Source organism: Phaenicophaeus curvirostris, chromosome 23, assembly GCF_032191515.1.
Source record: "Phaenicophaeus curvirostris isolate KB17595 chromosome 23, BPBGC_Pcur_1.0, whole genome shotgun sequence".
Taxonomy (NCBI): Eukaryota; Metazoa; Chordata; class Aves; order Cuculiformes; family Cuculidae; genus Phaenicophaeus; species Phaenicophaeus curvirostris.
Window position 1 is genome coordinate 286,209 of NC_091414.1, and position 20,229 is coordinate 306,437.

The following is a 20,229-nucleotide window of genomic DNA, read 5'->3' on the forward strand; positions in this document are numbered from 1 at the left end:
CGCCCGCAACAGACCCCGCCCCTCGATGAGTCCCGCCCACTCCTGGCTCCGCCCCGAGCAGGCCCCGCCCTCGGCAAAGACGAGCCCATTTCCGCTTCCGCCCCATCCAGGCACCGCCCGCTGAAGCCCCGCCCCCTCTCCCCCCTCCCTGGATCCCGCCCCCCGCCTGACCGGTCCTCGCGCGGGTCACGTGCCCGTCCAAGATGGCGGCGCGCGGGGAGGCGGTGCTCGCGGTGCTGTCGGTGCTGTCGGTGCTGTCGCTGCGCCGCGCGGCCGCCGCCGTCCCGCTGGTTCTCTGGCACGGCATGGGTGAGCGGGGCGGCCCCGGGGCGGCGGGGGGGCGCGGGGCGGGCCGGCCGCGCTGACGGCGGCGCTCCCCCCGCAGGAGACAGCTGCTGCAACCCGCGGAGCATGGGCTACGTCAGGAAGATGGTGGAGGACAAAGTGCCGGGCGTCTACGTCCTGTCCCTCAGGATCGGCAGCAACTTGATCCAGGTACCGCCCGGCGGGGCCGCTCCGGGCCTGCCGCTGCCGTGGCTGTTGTGGGCACCGGCGTCGTTCCGCGAGGGCTCGGGTCGGGCTTTTCCGTGCCGAGGTGTTTTTCTTGGTTAAGTAAACGGCTTTGACGGGCTGAAACCGGTAAAACCGAGATAATGCCGCAGAAAACGACCGGGGAGAAACAAATCCCGAGTCTAAATTGGATTAATATGCAAATACGCTGATTATCGCTCTCTCACCGCTTCTGGTAAACAAAGGCAGGTGATAAGAACCGTCACTCTTTAGGGCAGAGCTTTCTCTGGCGCCTTCCTTGTTGATTCACAACCATTTATTCCCTCTGCATCCTCAGTACAACAAGATAAAGGCTTCTGTGCCTTCTGTGTGACCGTTTTGTGTAGCCCTGTGGAATGTCTTTAAACATTTTCTCAGAATAATGTGTGATGGATGTTTGTTATTTTCTGGAATGCAGGAAAGATGGATGAAGTTTGAGGTGCTTTTTATGTACATACTTTATATACATATACACACCAAATCTGAAGGGACTCTGATTGTCAGTGAGTTTAGGGAAATGAGACAGTTTGGCCAGGCAGAGCAGGAACAAAAATGTGACGAAGGGAAGTCTCAAAACCTGAATTCACTTCTGTTGTGTTTTGAAAGTTAAAGTCCTCTTTCAGCAGCAGAACTGTTAGAGATCTGTTTGTTGAGTTTAAAATATTGTAAACCATGGTAAAGATACAAGTTGTACTTTCTAATCTGGCTGATCCACCAGGACATGGAGAACAGCTTCTTCATGAATGTGAATGATCAAGTGAGAGAGGTGTGCAGCCAGCTGGCAAAGGACCCTCGTCTCAAGGGAGGCTACAACGCAATGGGCTTCTCTCAGGGAGGCCAGTTCCTGTGAGTCTGCATTTCTGTTCTGTTTCCAGTAATTTGTGTTGGGGTTTAGGTTCTGATTTAAAACTATTTTGAAATACTAAGCAAATGTAAACTGACAAACCCTTCATAAAGGTAGGAACGCTCCAAAGGAGACAAGAATGTGTTTGCCCATAGTCCTCCCCAACAAGAAAGGGTTAATTCTCTTTACAACCTTTACCCAAGTGCCCAGGGCCAGCCAATGGTAAGCTGAGAGCAGCCTAGAACCAGCTCTGGTGGCCTGGGCATGCTGAGCACTAGCTCAGCTCTGAGCACCTGCTCAGCTCCTTATCTTTCTCCGCAGGAGGGCGGTGGCCCAGAGGTGCCCTTCTCCTCCCATGCTCAATCTGATCTCCATTGGTGGGCAGCACCAAGGTAGCGTCCTCTCGCACTGTCGCACCTCCTGACCACTGTGAAAGGGGGGTCTTGTTAGCAGGAAGAATGATTTTTTTGGCTTCTTCCTAAGAACTGACCATTTTCTCATGAATTAAACTGTCCCTTTGTTCTTGCCTGGATCTGGTGATCAGCTTTAGCCCAGCAGTGAGATGAGTATGTTATCTTCTGTCTTGGTTTTGCCTAATTGGCAGTGAGAAAGGGACCTTTGTAAGCAGGCAATATCCTGTCTAGGTAGAATTGTTATATATTTTGGAAGCACTTGGGATTAGTTGTTTTAGACGAAGAAACTTCTAACTGCAGAGCAAAGCCGTTGTGAAACTGCACCCTCTGGGTCACGAGGGTGTTCTGCAATCAGCATCTGGAAGGCTGGAGCCCTGGGGAAAGGGAGGTGCTTTTTTCTGTAGATTAAAGAGGCAGCAGGAACTGTAATTTCAAAGGTGTGCAGTTCAGACTGGCTGGCAGTGGATTTCACACATTCTTCCCTGACTTGTTCCATGGCTTGAGTCTATTTCTTTGTAGTGCAGTGGGAACACTTGTAGGGAACCATCCTGAGAACACAGCAGGCGAGCAATACCCTGAGCTCAGGAACATCATCCATTCTCTCTATGTAACAGTGCCCAGGGCTAGGAGGGCTGTTGGCTAATGGGATTGCAGTATTAGAGGCCGCCTGATTCCCTGGGTAATTCTTGCCCCTGCTCTATGAGAGGGTGGTTCTTTACCAGCTGGTAAGATTAAGGGATTTAAGTTTGGCTCACTGGGTTGTTACACGTCTCCATACCCCAGGCGTGTACGGCTTTCCACGCTGTCCTGGTGAGAGCTCCCATATCTGTGACTGGATCCGGAAGATGCTGGATGTGGGCGCCTACACACAAGCTGTTCAGGAGCGGTGAGTATTGTCACCAGACTGCAGCAATGGGGCCAAGCCTATGTGGGCAGCTCGGAGTGTCCAGTCTTATCTTTGGTTTCTTTATTCTCCAGCTTGGTGCAAGCAGAATATTGGCACGACCCACTGAAGGAGGAGGACTACAGGAAGAACAGCATCTTTTTGGCTGACATCAATCAGGAGCGGGTAAGGCCCTGGCTGATGATTACAGGGTGGCAGGAGAACAAAAGCCTCAGCAGTGAGTTCCTTCGCACTGGCTCTCCCTGGCAATAGTTTTGCTGGAGTCGGAAGAGGAATATTTTTTGCCGTGCATCCCAGGAGCATGCAGTGCTTTTGTTGGTAGATTCACAGATGAGCCATGTCCGTGGCAGCACAGTTCCTGTATCACCATGCTCTGTTGGAGTGGTGGGTGCAGATATGTCACGTGCATATTCCACCCATCACCTTTCAAGTGGGTGAATCCTCTTCCTCCCCTGGGAAGGAGGACAGGCCCATCCCCGATTCACAGCCCAGGGGTGAGGCTGAACACCCCAAGCAAAGTGACGGGAGGCTGCTGACAGAAATGCATGTTCCAGCCTCTGAGGCGGGGGCAGTCAGGGTTTCCCTTGCAGGTGCAGAGCATGTCGGAGCAGGCACTTGACTCAGATCTGTTCTCTGTTGCTTTTCTCCAGGGAATCAATGAGACATACAAGAAAAACCTGATGGCTCTGAAAAAGTTTGTGATGGTGAAATTTCTCAACGATACCATGGTGGACCCCCCAATCTCCGAGGTGAGGCCAGCAGGGCAAAGGCTGCTTTTGGGTGCGGTTTTTGTTCTCGCTGCCTTGTTTCTAGTTTGTCCTTTGGTGGCAGAACCTGAGGCCATGCACAAACGCAGGCCTGATGCTGCGCTGCCTGCAGCAGCATGGCTCCAGCAGAAGCCAGGGAAAGCCCGTGCCTCTCCTGGGAGCCCTTCAGCAACTGTTTCCTTGGTTTTGTTCTGACAGTGGTTTGGGTTTTACAAAAGTGGCCAAGCCAAGGAGACGATCCCGCTGAGGGAGACCTTGCTGTACACAGAGGTGCGTTCTCCTGGGGGCTAAAAGGGGTTTCTGCTCTTTCTGCTCTGTGGTGTCCCTGGGGCCTTGAGGAACTCTAAACCCCATGGCTTAGCTCTGCTCACCATCTTTGTCCTTCCTAGGACATTGCCTCCTCTTGCCAGTAGCTGTCTGGGAAGGCATTTCTCTCCAGGCCAGTTCTGGCAGTGGGAATTACATGGCAGCTCTCCTTTTTAAAGCCTTGTTCTAAACGTCATCCAAGATGCCTTCTTGGAGAAACTTTGGAGAGCAGAGGTGGCGCCCGCTCTGTCCTGCTAGCCACCTCAACTGCAATGAGGGTCTCTGTCTTGTGCTTGGCCATGGCAGGGCTGCAGGAAGCTAAGGCCACGCTTCTTTCTCTGCAGGATCGCTTGGGGCTGCAGGAGATGGACAAAGCAGGAAAACTGGTGTTCCTGGGGGTGGAAGGGGATCATCTGCAGTTCTCTGAAGAGTGGTTTTACACCACCATCCTCCCCTTCCTCCAGTCAAGCTAAGTGGGGGCCCTCAGGAAGGGCAGTAGCTGCTACTGTGCAATAGCACTTTGTGCATATAATACAAGTCTGCTGGGTCTGGGGAAGGGGAAGATGGGAATTAGCTCAGGAGTTCCACCAGCTGTCAGAGACTGGGATTTGTCTGGACACGACCACGCTCCAATATGGGTGGACCAAGCCTCGTGCTATCTCTGAAGTGCTGTGCCCTGTAAGGCTACGGCGTTCCCTGAGCTGTGGCTGGGCTGCTCACCTGGTGATGGCAAAACCGTGAGCCGCTCCAGAGGCTTGGTTTCCTCATGCCTTTTCCTTGGAGGACGCAATGGCAGTATTAACTGACATCGCTGGTGTAAGAATGCTGCAGCTCCTAAGGGGATCAGCACATAGACTTGCATGGCCATATGCAGAGGAAAGGTATTAAAGCCTGTCCTTCAAGATGGGGGAAAAGGGCCAAATTTAGGGGTTGCGGGGAAAAAAAGGAGGGGTTTGAACTAAGTGAGTATTAACAGCTTGAAAAATTCTCGACTAATGGCTTGTTTAATGCACTTTGTACAGCAACTAAAAATCAATAAAGAGCTTTATGTCTAACCACCTAAAAAAAGAGGTGAGATTTGACAGCTACTGAGGAGTTATTTGAGGGGATTGAGGGAAGTCTGTACTTTCCCATGGGAAAAGAGCGCAGCATTAAGGGAGCGAGGGGCACCTCATCCTGCCCAAGATCTTGGGCACCCCCAGAGTTAACGAGAGCCACGGTAATGAGCAAGTTGGCATTAACTTTATTCTATCTTCTGTATAATCTCAAGTACATAAGAAAGGTTTTTCCACAAGCCTCAGGAGAAGACGCGTACAAGTCACAGGACAGTCTCAAATTAAAAAATTGCATATTTTTTTTTTTGTAAGTTTTGTCCTAGAGAAAAAGAACATTGACACTTTACAGAGGAAATGCATTAAAGAGATGCTTATGCCACCCGAGGCATTGGAAAAATGAAGGTCAAAGCACGTGCAGCTCCCTTTGTGGGTCAGTACAGTACTGTGTCTCAGATCCATCGCTCTGCGCCAGCGCCCTGGAGCAGAGGCTGTGAGCTTCTGCCAAAGCGAAGAGCCAAGCGACAGGGAAAGGGGGAGGTGGAGAGGATTCACTGTATGGGGACTGATTACGGATGAGGAAGAGAGGGATGAACCAACAAGATCCAACTTGAATATTTACAATACTGCACTACTGACCCTGGAATGGAGGAGACCCTTCCTCTGCCGTAGGGGACAGGCTCAGAAGAATCGTCCTGGAAGACTGAACCTGAGTTCAGCTGCTCCGAGAAGGAAGCCCTGGGGTCAGGGCAAAGATTCCCTGGTGAGGGTGGAGGGCTCATGGAATAAGAGGTGCTCAGCTCCAAGCTACCAGCCAGACTGCTGGTTACTTCGCTGCAGTCTTCCTGTGGCACTGAATAACATAAAGCCTCCTGTCATGGCACAATCAGAAGCACACTGAGCTAGCAGGAATGATGAAAGAGAAATCGGGGTGGAATGCTATGGCTCAGGTCCTCAGCCTTTGATCCAACAAAGCCATTCCCACATCCTGTAATGCCACCAACTACTACACAGAGGTGGAATTAACAGCTTCCAGTACCTCCTTGAGACATACCTGAACCCTGACCAACGTAAACCGTTACCTGTTAAAAAAGGGGACAACACTCCTCTCTTACATGAACAGTTTGCTTAAAGGCAATACAAAAAAACCCAAACAATGCTCTGAAAGCCAACTGCCAGTACTGGCTGTGAAATCCACCAAAAATCTGACTGCATCAATTGGTGCAGTTAGATCAGACAAGGGAAGAAAGAAAATACACCCTCCTGCTAACAGATGTGGCCAATAACTGACCAGCCAACCTACAGCCAACCCAGCCAGAGGCGTTTCAGTGGCAGCAGGCAGCTGTGTCTCTTAGGCAGAAAAGAAGCATTTTGAGAGCAGAAAGGTACAAGAAATCTAAGAGAATCATCTGAAAGCAGATTTGTCCCACAGCAGGGCCAGGGAAGGGCATGAGCCTTGGAGCGTTTCTGCTTAGCCAGCAATTTCTGTCACAGTGGTAACCAACTTCTGACCATTCCACACCGTCTTGAACTGTTCTGGGACAGGGAATTCAGTCTGGAGGGTAGAAACAGAAACCTGTTGTCAAAAATCAGCTTATGACCGAGACCAGTAACTGCTCCCACAGCTTTAAGCACTTATTTTCTTAAATACATGCTATGCTCCCTCCTATACCACAAGTGCTGTTGGTTCTGCCCCCATGATCCCGCAGGAGAAACTCTCACAAAACAGCAAGTATTTAATTCAAAAGACAAACAACTCTGCTGGTTTTAGCATATGGTCATCATTCACGCCTCCCAGCCCAGAGCATGGGACTGTCCCTCCAGACCTTGCTGTTACAACATTCGCTGCAGGACTCAGAGTAGGAATCCTGTGTACAATACCCTGCCCCCCACGCAGACCAAGCTGATGCCAAAACTTAGCACTTACAAAATCACCACCCTCTGTTGGAATAAGGATGTTCATCTCTGATGACTTGGCACTGACAATTTCGCAGTCTAGGGAGTCCTTGCTCAGGTACACGTGGCAACCGTCTGTCTTGTTGATGGAAATCGTTGGCACTTTACCCATTACCTAGCAGGTCACAGCAAAAGCGAGGGGTGAGCATTCACTTGAACAGGGCAACCGCAACATCCTTCCTTTGTGTTTGCCTTCAAGGCCAGAGGTTGGTTTAACTCCAGCTCTCCCCTCCCCCCACCACTGCTCTCAAGTACTCCCACCCTGGCATTCTTGTTTTGATCTCTTTAGAACAAAACTACAGCCAAGGCTGGGCAAGCTGACTATCCCAATTCAGATACAAAACTGGAATCAGTGAATTCCACTGCTGGTACCTACTCTGGCAGCCATATGCTGCCCACCTCGGCTCTTTTATCTAGAGCCCTGGAGCAGCTCAGAGAGGCTAATTTCCACCCTTTCCAAAGGGCTGAGCAGGGTAAGCTGCAGAGTAGTACAAGGGATGACATTTCATGGATATTCTCCACAGATGTACACTCTGGCTCTTGGAAATACAGAGCCTGTGGAAGCAGATACTACAGACACTGTTGTATAGTGCAGCAGTCGCACTCCAGGCAGAGAATGGGTTGCAGGCACTCACCTGAACTTTAACATCCCTGCTGTTAATGATCTCCACGATGCCCACCACATCATCAAACACCAGACCCAGCTTCTTACAGTTATCTGTAACCAAAGACAGAACAGCTCACAGTAAGGTTTTGGAGACTCAGCCTTTTGCAAACAGACAGCACGCAGAAGCAGTTTTCAGGGTTTCTCCACATACCGAGGGTGATGGAGTTGATCTTGCCTTTGATTTGGAGTGTACTATTTGTGCACTTGAAAACATATGCCACCTGCTTCAACTCTGTGTCACTGATGACCAAGTTAGTGGCATTCTCCTGGTTTTCCTGAAAAGGCAGGGAAAACACCTTTTAGTTTCTGAATGCAGACCAGTGAATCCATGTGAACAGTGGGGCACAGAGCAGCCCCTTTCAAAGCAAATGCCTGTACCTTCAGGCTGGTGCCTCTCACAAGAAAGGCCTTCAGGAGACCCCTCCCTGCTGCAAAGCTCCCATCCCTCCAACCCACTCATGCCGATGCCAGGCACTCACCACTCTCCACTTTTTGCCCTCTAATTCTAGCAACGCAGGTGCCTTTGGAGAGTTTTTCTGGGAGGGATTAGCATTACAGGCTGGTTTGGGAGCAGTGAAAGGTTTCGGTCCACTTCTCACAGGACCCCCTTGGTTCTTCAGTGCTGGATTCTTGTGGGTCTTCATGTCATCGGAAACATGTCTTAAGCCTGCAGGGAAAGTCAACCCTGAGCTCCAGCTCTCCTCTGAGAATGCAGTTTCACAAATGCCAGACATCCACGATTACAGCAACCAGCATGACAACATTTTTCATAATTCAAATAAATTATTGAGGCTGGGCTCAATCTAAGCCTGAGCTTGAGTGACAGTGAGCTCAAGAGGGAGCGCGAAACACTCCACACAACACTGATAACACAAGATGCCCTGTAGAACCACAACAGGCCAGCTCTCCCATTTCCCAGCTGGAAAAAGCCTTGAGCCAAGCACTCACTTCTGCTTCCCCTCTGTCCTGATTGCTGTCCAGGTAACGGTGTAATGGTAATGGAGCCAGGCAGGCAGCTGAAGGGCTCCCTCTCCCTGTTCCAGCTAGAGACCAATCTGTTGCTACCCCTGATGGAGAAGGCTGAGAACACCAACTCAGATGTGCTCCCTTTGTCCCTGTGAGCTGCCTCAGGGCTGCTTAGGTTCTGCTCAGCCCCCATGGGCTGTGGTTATTACAGGACACTGAGGGACGCAGCAGAACAAGGATTTGCAGCACAACCGTTCTCTTACTGGCGGCTGCCCTCCCTCCACAGCCACTTCCACCTACCAGAGGTGATCCCTTCTCCCCGATTGATCTGGGCGAAGAGCGCGGAGCGGGAGGCAGAGTCATCCGTGCTGGAGCATGTGGGGGCAGGAGCAGGTGGGGGAGGAGGACCTGGTGGGGGAGGCGCAGCCCCAGCTGGTGGAGCAGACGGCGATTTAGCCCCTTCTGTTGCTACAGGACCCTGTAAGAGGCCAGCAAGAGGAAAGGCAATTGCACAAGCTCCATATCTGCTGCAATAACCACCCAAAACTCATCTGAGAAGCTCCTGCAGGTGCAGCCAGCACTTACCGTTTTGCTCCAAGCCAGCCCTGTGGTGTGATACTCTTTGATATAGGCCTGCAGCTCCGTCCAGATACTCAGATAAGCTTTCACCCAATCCACGTGCTTTTTGTCGCTGAGGATACGAGAGATCATGAGGAGTGAGCCAGTGCATTTGCCATTAAAACCCAAGCGCTACAGACAATTCTTTATGTCCCTCAGCCTGCAGAGAAGATGTGGCTGGGCCAGCATGATGGCCTCACACCTCCACCGCACACAACAGCCCTGCTCTGCACCTTAACCCACTGTAACTGAGGAGCCTGGTACTTCCAACAAGACCCATTCCCCTAAACACAACTTGCTGCCCTGGGAAACAGTTCAGCCACCAGACGATACTGGGGCAAGAGCAGCAATACTATTGCTACCAGAGATTCCACATGAACACAAGGAATCTTGTCCCTAAGAATCAATAAAGAACAGCTAAGTGAGGCTTTAGAGATATATCCTGCCTTTAAAATGAACTAATAAAAGACTAAGGCAGCTACGGTGAGACACTGGAGTAGCTGTGACACACCCAGTTAGCTGTGTTCTTTATGAAAGAAGGCAAACTTACACATCCTTGTACTCCTTGAGGATCCGGTTGGTATAAAACATGGCAGCATCGGTCATTTCCTTCACATAAGGGCCAGGCTTTGGAGCCTAAAGAAGAAAGAACACATTGGCATGTAGCAGCTAACCAGGGAACCAGACTTTTCCCACGAGCCCGAGAAAACCACTTCCCACTGGAGTTCTTACCATGGCCACCCATCCCAGGGCTGGGATGCTCTCACTGACTGCTGATAAGTGATTGAACAGTTTGCTACCACGGTTCTTCTCCCTGAAATTCTGTACCAATTGGATTTGCTCTGAAATCGGTTTCAGAAGCGATGGGAACACATTCTGGAGGACAAGAGAGACAGTAACAATTAGGAACACTAGTGGTGCTCTGGAATGGCTGCACATCTTCATGGGCAGCTCTGTTGAGATGACGGTCACTCAGAGGAAGATTCCAGCTGGCAAAAGTTACTACCACAGCCCCTATCCAGGCCTGGCCCTCTCCACGAGTTGAGCATGGTCCCACAGCCTAGCTCCTCCAGGGCTGAAGTCACAGCTCTCAGACGGATTGGTACTATGGGAGTACGCCAAGAACTGTGACTCACGTTCAATCCAAGAGGCACTGACAAAGCTTGTTAGTAACAAGGACAGAAATAGCATTTGCCTTTGCTGGATTCTTTTGTTCCAAGACAGTCTGTCAAATTCTTCGTCTCCTTTATAAGTCCTCAGAGAAGGGGTGCTCTGCAGGGATGTGTCATTTGGGAACTACAGCCTGCAGTGCAGTCAGAGTCGCAACCAGCTCTCAAGTCACCCTAGCAAGCTGGACTTCAGGATTCAAGTTACTTCTCAAGTCAATCCAAGCCTGTATCTGCATGATTTGATTTGTTTCTGTGTGTTGTCCACTTGGAATGCTGACTAGAAGTGTTTAGAACTTTCCCAGGGTCAGAGCAAAGCAACCAATACACATTTCCAGAGATGCCTGCCTCCTAGGCAACTTTTCCCTCAGATCAACTGGGGGCAGCAGTGAGGGGCAAATTTAGGCAAAAGTTATTTTTCAAAGCTTAGGCATTTCATTTTACTATTCCTTCCTCTGTTTAGATGAAAACAGAGAAGTTCCAAGACCACTGGCCAGGCTGAACTTTCAGAAGGTTCAGCCTGGTACCACTGTCACGTAACAGGTAGGGAAATTCTTCACCACCAGCAATGAGAGTTCATACATTTTGCATCTTAAACTGGCTACTCCAGAACTGACTTGACTCCTGTACAACTGTCTCCACAAAAACTCACACTATGTTAACGGTGTTGTTTGTTCATGATCCTTCATATAAACAATGTGTCAGTGGAATTTTTAAGGAGATTCCCAGACTGGAGGCTATAGCAGCCTCCCAGCAAGTCTGGCGAAAGAAAAGCAATCTCCGATGTTGAGTTTAGGGGAAAAGATGCAGATATATTTGGCAGTGAATAGGAAAGTGGCACAGAAAACCAGCTACCATGGTGTAACAGTAAAGCCATGACTGAGCCAGACAATAACTGCAAAGAAAATCAAGACGGGATCGTGTTGCTCAAGAAAAGCAGTTCTCAGCAGGGAAAAGCCAATGCATTCAGGATCAGATCTCAGTCACACATCCTGCTGAGAGGCAGCAGCCTGGGGAAAAGTGTTAAATTACTCACTAAGGACAAATCAATCCTAAGAGCCTAGCTATTACCCAGAGGCCACTCAGTGGAGACAAGCTCTGTTATACTTCAGGAGGAGTTTAATGCGTGGAAGTCTATAAGCATCACATAATGAAAAGCATGCGCTATCCAAATCCCAGTGCGGCTCCTGTCTCAGACGAGTTCCTGTCTGTAGGTTGCATCTCAGGAACAGAGATTGTGCGGTACTGGTGCCAACTGAAACTTGAGACAGGCACTGCAAGGTGACACTGCTGCTCTGACAGCAACAAAAACTTGTGGCTCCAACGGCTGGGAAATGCTCTGCGGCTCTAAGGATCAGCCTGTGGAATGCTGCCCAGTGCTGGGCACTCAGAACAGGTCACACTTTCAGCAAATGCCACCTCACGGACACAAGTGTCCCCAGGCCTCTTCTGGTTTCTCATCTGGAGCAATTGCAACAGCCCAGATTCCCCTATGCTTGCAGTCATCCCCTCTCCGAGGTACAGGCCTACACAGCTTCCAATGAGTGACTCCCAGACTTACCTCTGCTGGCTGCTGGTGTTGAGAAGCCATCATGAGAAGAGCCCTCTCGCTCATCAAACCTGTATAAACCATCTCAGCCTAAGAATAGAGAGAAATATAAGAGAGCTTGCCTTCTACCCAGCAAAACACCAACAGTCATCCAAGCTCCCGCTGCCCACCATTCCTAGTGTGTAAGAAAGCAGCTGTGCTGATCTCAAAGCACATGCTCTTGAGGACACCCATCCTCAGAGAAAATTCACAGGAATGCGACAGCTCCTGGGCTGCATCACTGGCCTAAAGGCATGCACCAGTCTACAAAGAGAGCTTGGCACCTAACTAGCAAAGACTTCAAGAAGGTTTGATTCATCCTGTGTGTGTAGGTGGCATCTGCTGGAGGCTGTCTGGGCATCTGCATCTGTTTTGAAGCCTCAGGGATTATAAACATCCTCGAATACGGTGCTCAAGGAATGCAAACACTGAGAGCAAACTTGGCCCTTAACAGCCCCAAAGGACAAGCAGTATCTGTTTAGAGTGGAGGGAGAGGAACACAAGTACTTACATGCTGCTGCACATCCCCACCAACTTCCTTGCTGATCTTGACGTACTCAGCTACTGGACCCGCCAGAAGGGCATCGAAGGCCTGCACGTACTGCACCACTCCTGTGGAGAGGGAACCAGAGCACAAGCGTCACTGAGAGGTGCCAAGCAGGCTCACACATGCACCATGCTCCTGGGCTGCTTCTCCCTCCTGCTCCACACTCAGCCTTCCTCTCCTGGTCAAATCAACCAAAGGCGGGAGGCTCAGCCTGAAGCATGCAGTCGAACGCAGCTGCGGGAAGTGCAACAGCCACAGGAAGCCCTCAACTTAGCACAACAGTAACCACAGGCCTCTCTATTTGCACAGGATCTGCTGCAGAACTCACTTCCTTTCTGTGCGCAGACAGCTCATTGAACAGCCCTCTGCACACCCTCTGCGAGTAGTGCCCGGGCAGCCACAGTGAATGCTGGAGTCCAACACCACCACACCGCCCAGCTGATGCTCCAGCCTAGGGACTCCTGTGAGGTGATGCTGCTGAGGAGGTGCTGTGGGCCTTACCTTTGGAAGAACTTTCTCCACACATGCCAGGTCCTTGGCACACCGTCTCCAGGCGCTCCACAGCTTTCTCCAACCGTTCAACCAGTCTCTCCATCTCTACTGCTGTCCACAATCTGCACAGACAGAACACAATTATTCATTTCCTCATATGCCAAATGTTGCAGAGGGTTTATCAGCTCTCTGGTATGAGCTCCACTAGTCCCGAAAGAATAATTTCTGCCTTGCTCTGCAGCAGAGTGCCCTCGCATTAGCAGAGATGTTCAGATTACACAACAGCCATGCACACAGCCACCTTCTACAGCCACAGTCACTCCTTAATGGCCAGTTTCTATTCCATTGCAAGGACTCCTTACACATATAAGGGTACTAAAACTTATATCTTCTAACCTTTTCCTGACACCACTCAATAAAACAAAGTCTGCACAGAATCTCACTGCAGTCAGTTCTTGGCCAAGGTCACAGCTATGACCGTACACCAGACCAAGTAGAAGAGCTTCACCAGGTGATCAGGCACCTCAGGTCAGAACCAGGGGGTCTGATTCTGCAAGTGCACCTGCAGGGACCTCCTGGAGTCTTGAATTCCTCCAAGGAACATCTGTAACTCCAGCATCGCTACAGTACAGAGCATCAGTGTACAGAATGAGCTGCCCTGGCACACGCTAAGGAGCAGCTGCAGAAACTGCTGCTGCAATAACACAGCCGTCCGCCCTCTCCGTCCACAGACACCCATGTCTGTGCTGCAGAATCTACCCTGCAGGAGCTGAGCGGGAAGGCAATTCAGCCACACAAGTCATTGCAATGTCGCTGGAAAAGTCTGGAGTGTCATATAAACTTTCCATTAATTACTGCTCTGCAGAGACTCAGCACCAAAAAGCAAGACAAGTCACGCTCCAAGCACACTAATCCCCTGGGAATGCAGGGAGGGAGCAGCAAGTCACCAATTACATTTTTATCTTATCACCACTCACTGAAAAGTTTTACAGTGTGAATCATGATTATGGCCTGGACTCTGCTCCCTTCTTACTACACCAGCCTGTGAGAGCTCAAACCCTGCCTGAGGACAGCATCTGTCCTGGTGTTCCCCAGCAGACCCAAAGAGGAAGGCAGGGTTCACCCAGCCTCACTGACCAGCTGACACGAGATTTCCCTCAAAATTAAACCTCAAGTACTATCTACGGTTTTGCTTTTGCTCAGAAGCCTCTCAGCCCTGCTCCAAAGCTCATGTTTTCACCCATTTGCCAGAGGATGTGGGGCAGATCCAGCATTAGTCATGAGCGGTACTGATGTCACAAGACAAACAAGGCCATTTTCCACCCCTCTTTTGCCTGCTTGCATCAGAAGAAGCAACACTGATGGGGGGGAGAGGCCACCCCACTTCCAGGAGGAAGAGAGCGGTTTCCTTCCCAGTGAGCTGGCAGAGATACTGTGCACAAAGCCGGACAGCAAAACTGGATGGCTTCCAGACACAAAAAAGTTCAGAGAGGCTGAGCTCGTGGGCGGTCACACATATAACCAACAGTAATGAATACCTCTCTTTTTGATTCTGCACAGTGAAGGAATCCTGACCACAGGATCGCCAGCGCTTTGCTGCAGCCTGGCACAATGCATCCAGAATGGGGCTCACATCTTCCAGTGGGAGCACAGCCAAAAGCAGGCTCTGCCTCCCTCGCTCTCAGCATGCAAAAAGAAGGGTGTTTTTACCCCGAAGAGCCACCTGTTACAGAAACATTCCCCTGTTTCTGGAGTGCAGAAAGGCAGAGGGGTGTAATGCAGGGCTGTCACGAAGAACACTGGGTTTAGGGAGTGCTGGGCAGACAAAGCTGCTGTTCTGCACCACTGATCTCCACCACATTCCCAGAGACTCTAATCTGATCAGCCCCATTAACGAGTTGCAAATGGCATTTCAAATCAGGATTACAAACCAGAAAGACCAGATGGAAAGCTGCTTCTGACCCCCTACAATAAAATATACTACTGCAAGGAGCATATCACATCAGTCCTAGATGCGCTGTCGGGATTAGTATCCTTTAACATGACAGCATTCCCTCAGACTCCTTCCCACCTCCCTGCCATTTGACAGGTCCCTCTTGGCCCTCTGGGTTTCCCTGACAGAAGCCACAGACTGAGGGTATGCAACACCAGCTTTATAAACCCAGTGCTGCCTGGCAGACAGTGAACTCATTTTAATTCCGTTTGGTGGGCGCCATTAGGACAAGGCACAGGACAAGGCACCTGGTGACAGCAAAGCCGAGTCCCAGGGCAGGCAGATATATCTCAGCCACTCCTAGCTAAAGCTCTTGCCTCACACTCACTGTGCTCCTTGCCCTGCAGATGCAGCTCTTTCTGCTATTTAGAACCAAATAAAAGTATTTGGTTTTACAGACCAGACCCTAACAAACACCAACAGCTGGTCTGCAATCCAGAGATGAATGTTCAGCTAGGAAAATAAAAGATCACAATGTAGATCACAATATCTGACCAGTACTTTGTCTATTGATCACTTTGCTCACAGGATAATTTGCTAGTGAGTGACAAATTGACTCAGACCTCAGTAATGAAACAGGATCTCATTTGCTTTCATACAAGAAGCAGCAGAGACGTGCAGACCACTAAGGATTCATTTCTGTTCCGTGCATCATCCTACGCTCAGTGAGAAAAGCTCTCAGCTATGCCGCACAGCCAGGGATGAGAGCTCTCCAGCTGACAGATGTGGAGTTGAGATGAAGCTCTCCCTTCTGGGACTATAAAGCAGGATTTAAATCTAGGTTTTGTTTAAATGCAATTGAACTTTGATTACCAATGGAGCAGAAGGTATGGACTCACAGCAAACGCACATGTCACCCTGGGCCAGAAAGCCCATTTGTTTTCATGGCCTGTTTGATTCGTCTATTAACCAGGCTTCATTTCTATCAGAGCTTGGGAACATGGCTTGGACTCCCTGTGCAGCAAACAGGAGTCCATCCACAGCCAGGCTGTCTGACACCTGAGTGCAGTGAGGGGAAGAGATGTTATCTGCCCAAACACCAGCTCTCCCAGAACTGGCCCTGCACAGCACAGCAGCGAGAGGAGTTTCCTGTTTGGAGAATGCCAAGGAGCCGGCGTGTCCCGGCCACAAGCCAGTCCTCAGAGCAGGGAGCCAGTTCTGATAAAAGAAGCATCCATGAAACCCCGCTGGTTACCCAAGACAGCGCTCTGACCCCAGCCCTCACTTGGGCATTCAGGAAGGCACAGGCGAGGTTTACACTGAGACAGCCAAACCTCCGCCTCCGTGCAGACCGGCTTTTGCAGAGCCCCACAGGCGGCTGTCAGGAACACGGAGTCTGCATCAGCCACTTCCTGTTTCTGCAGGCACAGGAATAAAGATGGGACGCCTAAATTAAGCACATACCACAGTGTATTTCTGAACCGACACTGGAATATCTCAGGGGATCAGCTACCATATGACTTCCAACATTTATATCTTCCAAAAGCCCAAAGACTCTTTCCCCAAACAGTTCAGCTCATCAAGTAGGGAATGATTTGGAGCAAGACAGGACTCGATGCCTGATCTCAGCCCACTGTGAGGACCAGCCAGGAGCACAAGGCAGCTATTGCCAGTCCCAGCAGCTGCCAAGACAGAGATCCCTGCTGTTCACAGCACAACAGCGCTTGCTAACACTGCTCCAGAGCCCGCCCTGCCAACTCCTGCTATTCCAGATCCACTTTATTTAAAAATCAAAAGCACTTAAAAAAAATAAGCCATCCGGACCCTATTTCCGTGCTCTCATTTTAATGATTTTGGTAGGCAGGATTTGTTATTTGGCATTTTTACTGAAACACTGAGACACAGAAAATGCCTCCCCTCACTCCACACCTGAGCCCACACAAGGACTCCTTTTTCATCAGTTACACGAAAGAGATCTGCGTTTGCCAGACTCTGTTGCTACACTCCTCTCATTTCCATTCTGTCAGGGCACTGAATCCATCAGGGAAGGAAGTGAGGATCTTGACTCTCAGATAAATTGGATACAGCATCAAGCTCCGCATCAGGAATTCAGAGCACGGAGACTCGTCAGCATCCCCACCAAGGCTGCTCAAGCGGAGCCAGCTTGGCCGAACTTTGCTACAGGAATAACAGGGTGTGGTTTTAGCCTTCAGAAAGCTCAGCAATATCGAGGACTCTGCAGCGCCTCGAGGTCACCGGTTCCCGGTTTTTCAGCAATGTGCATCAGCAGCCCAGGTCCTGGGGGATCCCAGGAGCCGACGTGCCAAGCCCTGCGACGGGGCACACGGGACGCCGGTACGGTTTGTCATTTCGCCATCACGCTACCCAAAGCGGCTGCACGCTGATGGTGCCGTGACCGCCCCCGAACGCCCACGGCGGGAGAGGAGAAGCTAAAGCCGCCCCCCGCCCGAGCCCCGCGAGGCTGCGGGCACGGCCTCGCTCGGGGCTGCGGCACGCGGTCCCGCGAGGCGGGCACCGCCGCACTGGTATCGCCGCCCGGGCAAGGCCCGCCCCTGCTCGAGGAGCTCCGAGAGCCGCCTCCCCCGCCGGTGCCGGCCCCGCGCTCACCTCCCACCGCGCTCCCGCTCCGCCGCCGCCCGGCACCGCCCGCACCCGCCGCTTCCGGACCCCGCCCCGCGCACCGGAAGTGCGCACGGCGCGGCGCGCGGGGGGCGGAGCCTCGGGGCCGCCGCGCTGCGATTGGCAGGCGGGCGTGGGGGCGGTGCCAGAGGGCAATGGGGCGGGGCTGTGGGGGCGGGGGCTCGGGGAACGCCGCGCCGCGATTGGTGGGCAGGTAGAGGGCGTGGCCAGCGCGGGGCGGGGGCGGGGCCGGGACCCCCAACATGGGGGCTCTGGGAACCCCGCCCTGGAGGGGCTGCCGGGGCCTGAGCGGGTGTGGGAGCCCAGGGCAGGGCTGGGGGCGGCTTGGGTGCGGGGAAGAGGTGGGGACCCCTGGCAGAGGGGTGAGGCTGGGGGTCTGATGTGGGGGGAGCTGCAGCCTGAGGTCGCTCGCTCTGTGCAGCAGGGGTGTTTTACTGTTGGTCAGTGCTGGCTCATCCCAAGCGTCAAACAGCTACTGCAAGTCTCCCGTGCTTCTGGAGCGCTTTGGAGCCTTGTGCTCCCACTCTTTGATCCAAGGGTCTCAAAGCACTTGGCAGAGGCTGGATAAATATTTTTGTCCCAGCTTTGTTGCTGGAGAGACAGAGGCTGGGGCAGTCAAGGGAAAAACAACTTGGAGTCAGGAATGGGTCCCTGGGGTCAATACAGGAGAGTTCCCACAGCAGGCTCTGCTCTCTGCTGTCGCAGTTAGGGCAGGACTTGCTATAAAAAGGCATTTGCTGCCACCGTTAGAGAAGGGGCAGCAGTTTTCCCCGCCTGCTGCGAGGGACATGGAGCTTTGCTCTGTGTGTTTGGGCTCCAGCAGCGCCGGGGGGGGAGGTGAAGCTGCCCTTGGAGCTCCAGACAAACGGCAGAGCATCTGTCCCGCGGGGGGCTGGGACACGTTGACAAGACGGGAGGGAGGAGTAAACTCAGCGAGTCGGCTGGCTTTACCGCGACTTCCTCGCTCTGCTCTGCTACCATAGATGGTCACATCTGGTGCAGCGCGGCCTGTCCACCCCGAGCTCCCAGAGCCCCTCGCTTCGTCTGCGGGACGGGGACCAGGGCAGGCGGGAGCAGGGCCGCAACTGGGATTGCGAGGACTGGGAGCAGGATGGCTGGGAGCGTGGCTCTGCTGACATCTAGTGAGGTTGGCTCCTCCAGCTTCACATTCCTTGTGAGCTGGGGAGACAGTCAGAAACCTCTGAGGGTTTGATTTTCCTAAGCAGACAGCAGACTGGAGCTGTGCATCCCCTTGGTGAAGACTCAACTCCCCACTGTCCCCGCTCTGCTCCGTGCAGCCTCCTCGGCTCCTAGCCACTGCGCTGGCCAAGCACGTGGAGCCAAGCGGGATCCACACCACTGCAGTGGCATCATCCTTCCCAGTGAGTCTGAAGCCTACAGAGGAGGCAAGGAGCTCCCTGCAGTCACTGATGCCGTTTACCTGTTTTTGTGGGTTTCTTACCTCATTTTCCACCCTACCAATACCTAATCTTCCTCTCACAGCTGTCTTCTCACTGGGTGCATCATGATCAGACCTTCAGGGTCGAATGAGATAATACAAAATAGAAAATAAGATAAAAATGCCTCTCATCTATCACTTGGATCTTACAGCATCCTGTGACAATCACAGCAGGCAATCAAAGCCCTGTCCTGCCTTGCTGGCACCAGGGAACCAGGAATCCTGGTGGGCAGCACAGACAAGGGGTGTCCCCTCAGGGCTGCATCTGTGAGGAGGAAGTGAGACTTGGGAGCGGAACTAGAAATCATCAGAGAACAGGGAGAGGATGAGCGCAACACACTGGGGAAATTGCAGCCCAGCCCCAGACCAGTGTGTTTGCCTCTGGGGTGCGTCCTCAGCTGAGCAAAGATCGAGTTCCTGGTAGGGCTGGGTCAGGGAAGAGCTACCCGTTTACAGGAGGGCTGTGAACCAGGTCAGTGCCCTGTGGGTGATCCCAGTGCCCGCAACCCACATCAGCTTCTGGCTGTCACTGTCCTGTCTCCAGAAATAACCCTGCAGCTTCCCCACGCTGCTGCCAGGGGGTTGGTGCCTTGTCCCCCTTTCTGCCAAGTGTGAGCACCACAGGAATATTTACTCCTTTTTGGTTTAGGCTGTGAAATGCCTAGAATGCCTTTGTGTCCCCTAGACAGCGCCCTTGGCTTGTTGTAGCTGTAGGAGAGCACTTGTCTCTGCTCTGTTGAGGTGTAAGGAGGGCATTTGTCTGAGCTCCAGCCCAGGTCCTTGTGGTGATCAGCAACTTCTGATTCCTCCGCAGGAGAAAACACAGTCTGTGCAGGGACCAAGGCAGCCTTGTGCTGTCAGAGCTCCCTGCATCATCTCTGTTTAAAGCTAAGCCTGGGCACCAGCCTGCACAGAGCATTCCATTTCTCGGCAAAGCAGTTTAAAGTGTCATTCCTGGGAAAAGGGAGTTTCTTGGTAGCAGGAAACGACCTGACTGCCCCATCAGTTTCTGGGCAAATCCTGCAGTGCCTTTGCCACTCACACCCTCAGAAACAGTGTTTTTGCAAAACATTAACTAAAGCCCACCACAACAGGGCAGTAGCCTTCAGTCTGTGTTTGCAGATAAAGCAGGTGACCTCAGCCAGGTGGCACAGACTAGGTGACCCTGGGGACAGCAGTACCACTGACCCAGGTTAACTCTGCCTTCCCCAGCTGGTGACAGAGCCCAGGCTGCCCAGGGGTTGGTGTGCCAGGGAGGTGGACCTGCTCGCCCCTTTCCTCTATCCCAGGCACAGCCCAGGCTCCTGCAGTCTCACTTGTCCCCAGAGATTCCCAGGCTGA

General features: G+C 52.0%; 2 protein-coding genes across 2 annotated transcripts; one reads left to right on the plus strand and one right to left on the minus strand.

Annotated features, from left to right (window-relative positions):
• The first annotated feature begins 189 nt into the window (after positions 1-189).
• On the plus strand, positions 190-6,032 carry PPT1 (palmitoyl-protein thioesterase 1). Its single transcript, XM_069875475.1, has 9 exons — positions 190-309; positions 386-495; positions 1,268-1,395; positions 1,715-1,785; positions 2,590-2,692; positions 2,785-2,875; positions 3,361-3,459; positions 3,676-3,747; positions 4,128-6,032. The coding sequence occupies exons 1-9, from the start codon at positions 204-206 to the stop codon at positions 4,254-4,256; spliced, it is 909 nt and encodes a 302-aa protein (XP_069731576.1). The 5' UTR covers positions 190-203; the 3' UTR covers positions 4,257-6,032.
• CAP1 (cyclase associated actin cytoskeleton regulatory protein 1) lies at positions 5,004-17,495 on the minus strand. Its single transcript, XM_069875474.1, has 13 exons — positions 17,397-17,495; positions 12,845-12,957; positions 12,308-12,408; positions 11,770-11,847; positions 9,775-9,918; positions 9,593-9,678; positions 9,010-9,115; positions 8,725-8,902; positions 7,938-8,125; positions 7,610-7,733; positions 7,427-7,509; positions 6,763-6,906; positions 5,004-6,390 (listed from the first exon to the last, which is right to left on the minus strand). The coding sequence occupies exons 2-13, from the start codon at positions 12,936-12,938 to the stop codon at positions 6,307-6,309; spliced, it is 1,410 nt and encodes a 469-aa protein (XP_069731575.1). The 5' UTR covers positions 12,939-12,957; positions 17,397-17,495; the 3' UTR covers positions 5,004-6,306.
• Between the last annotated feature and the right edge of the window lie 2,734 nt (positions 17,496-20,229).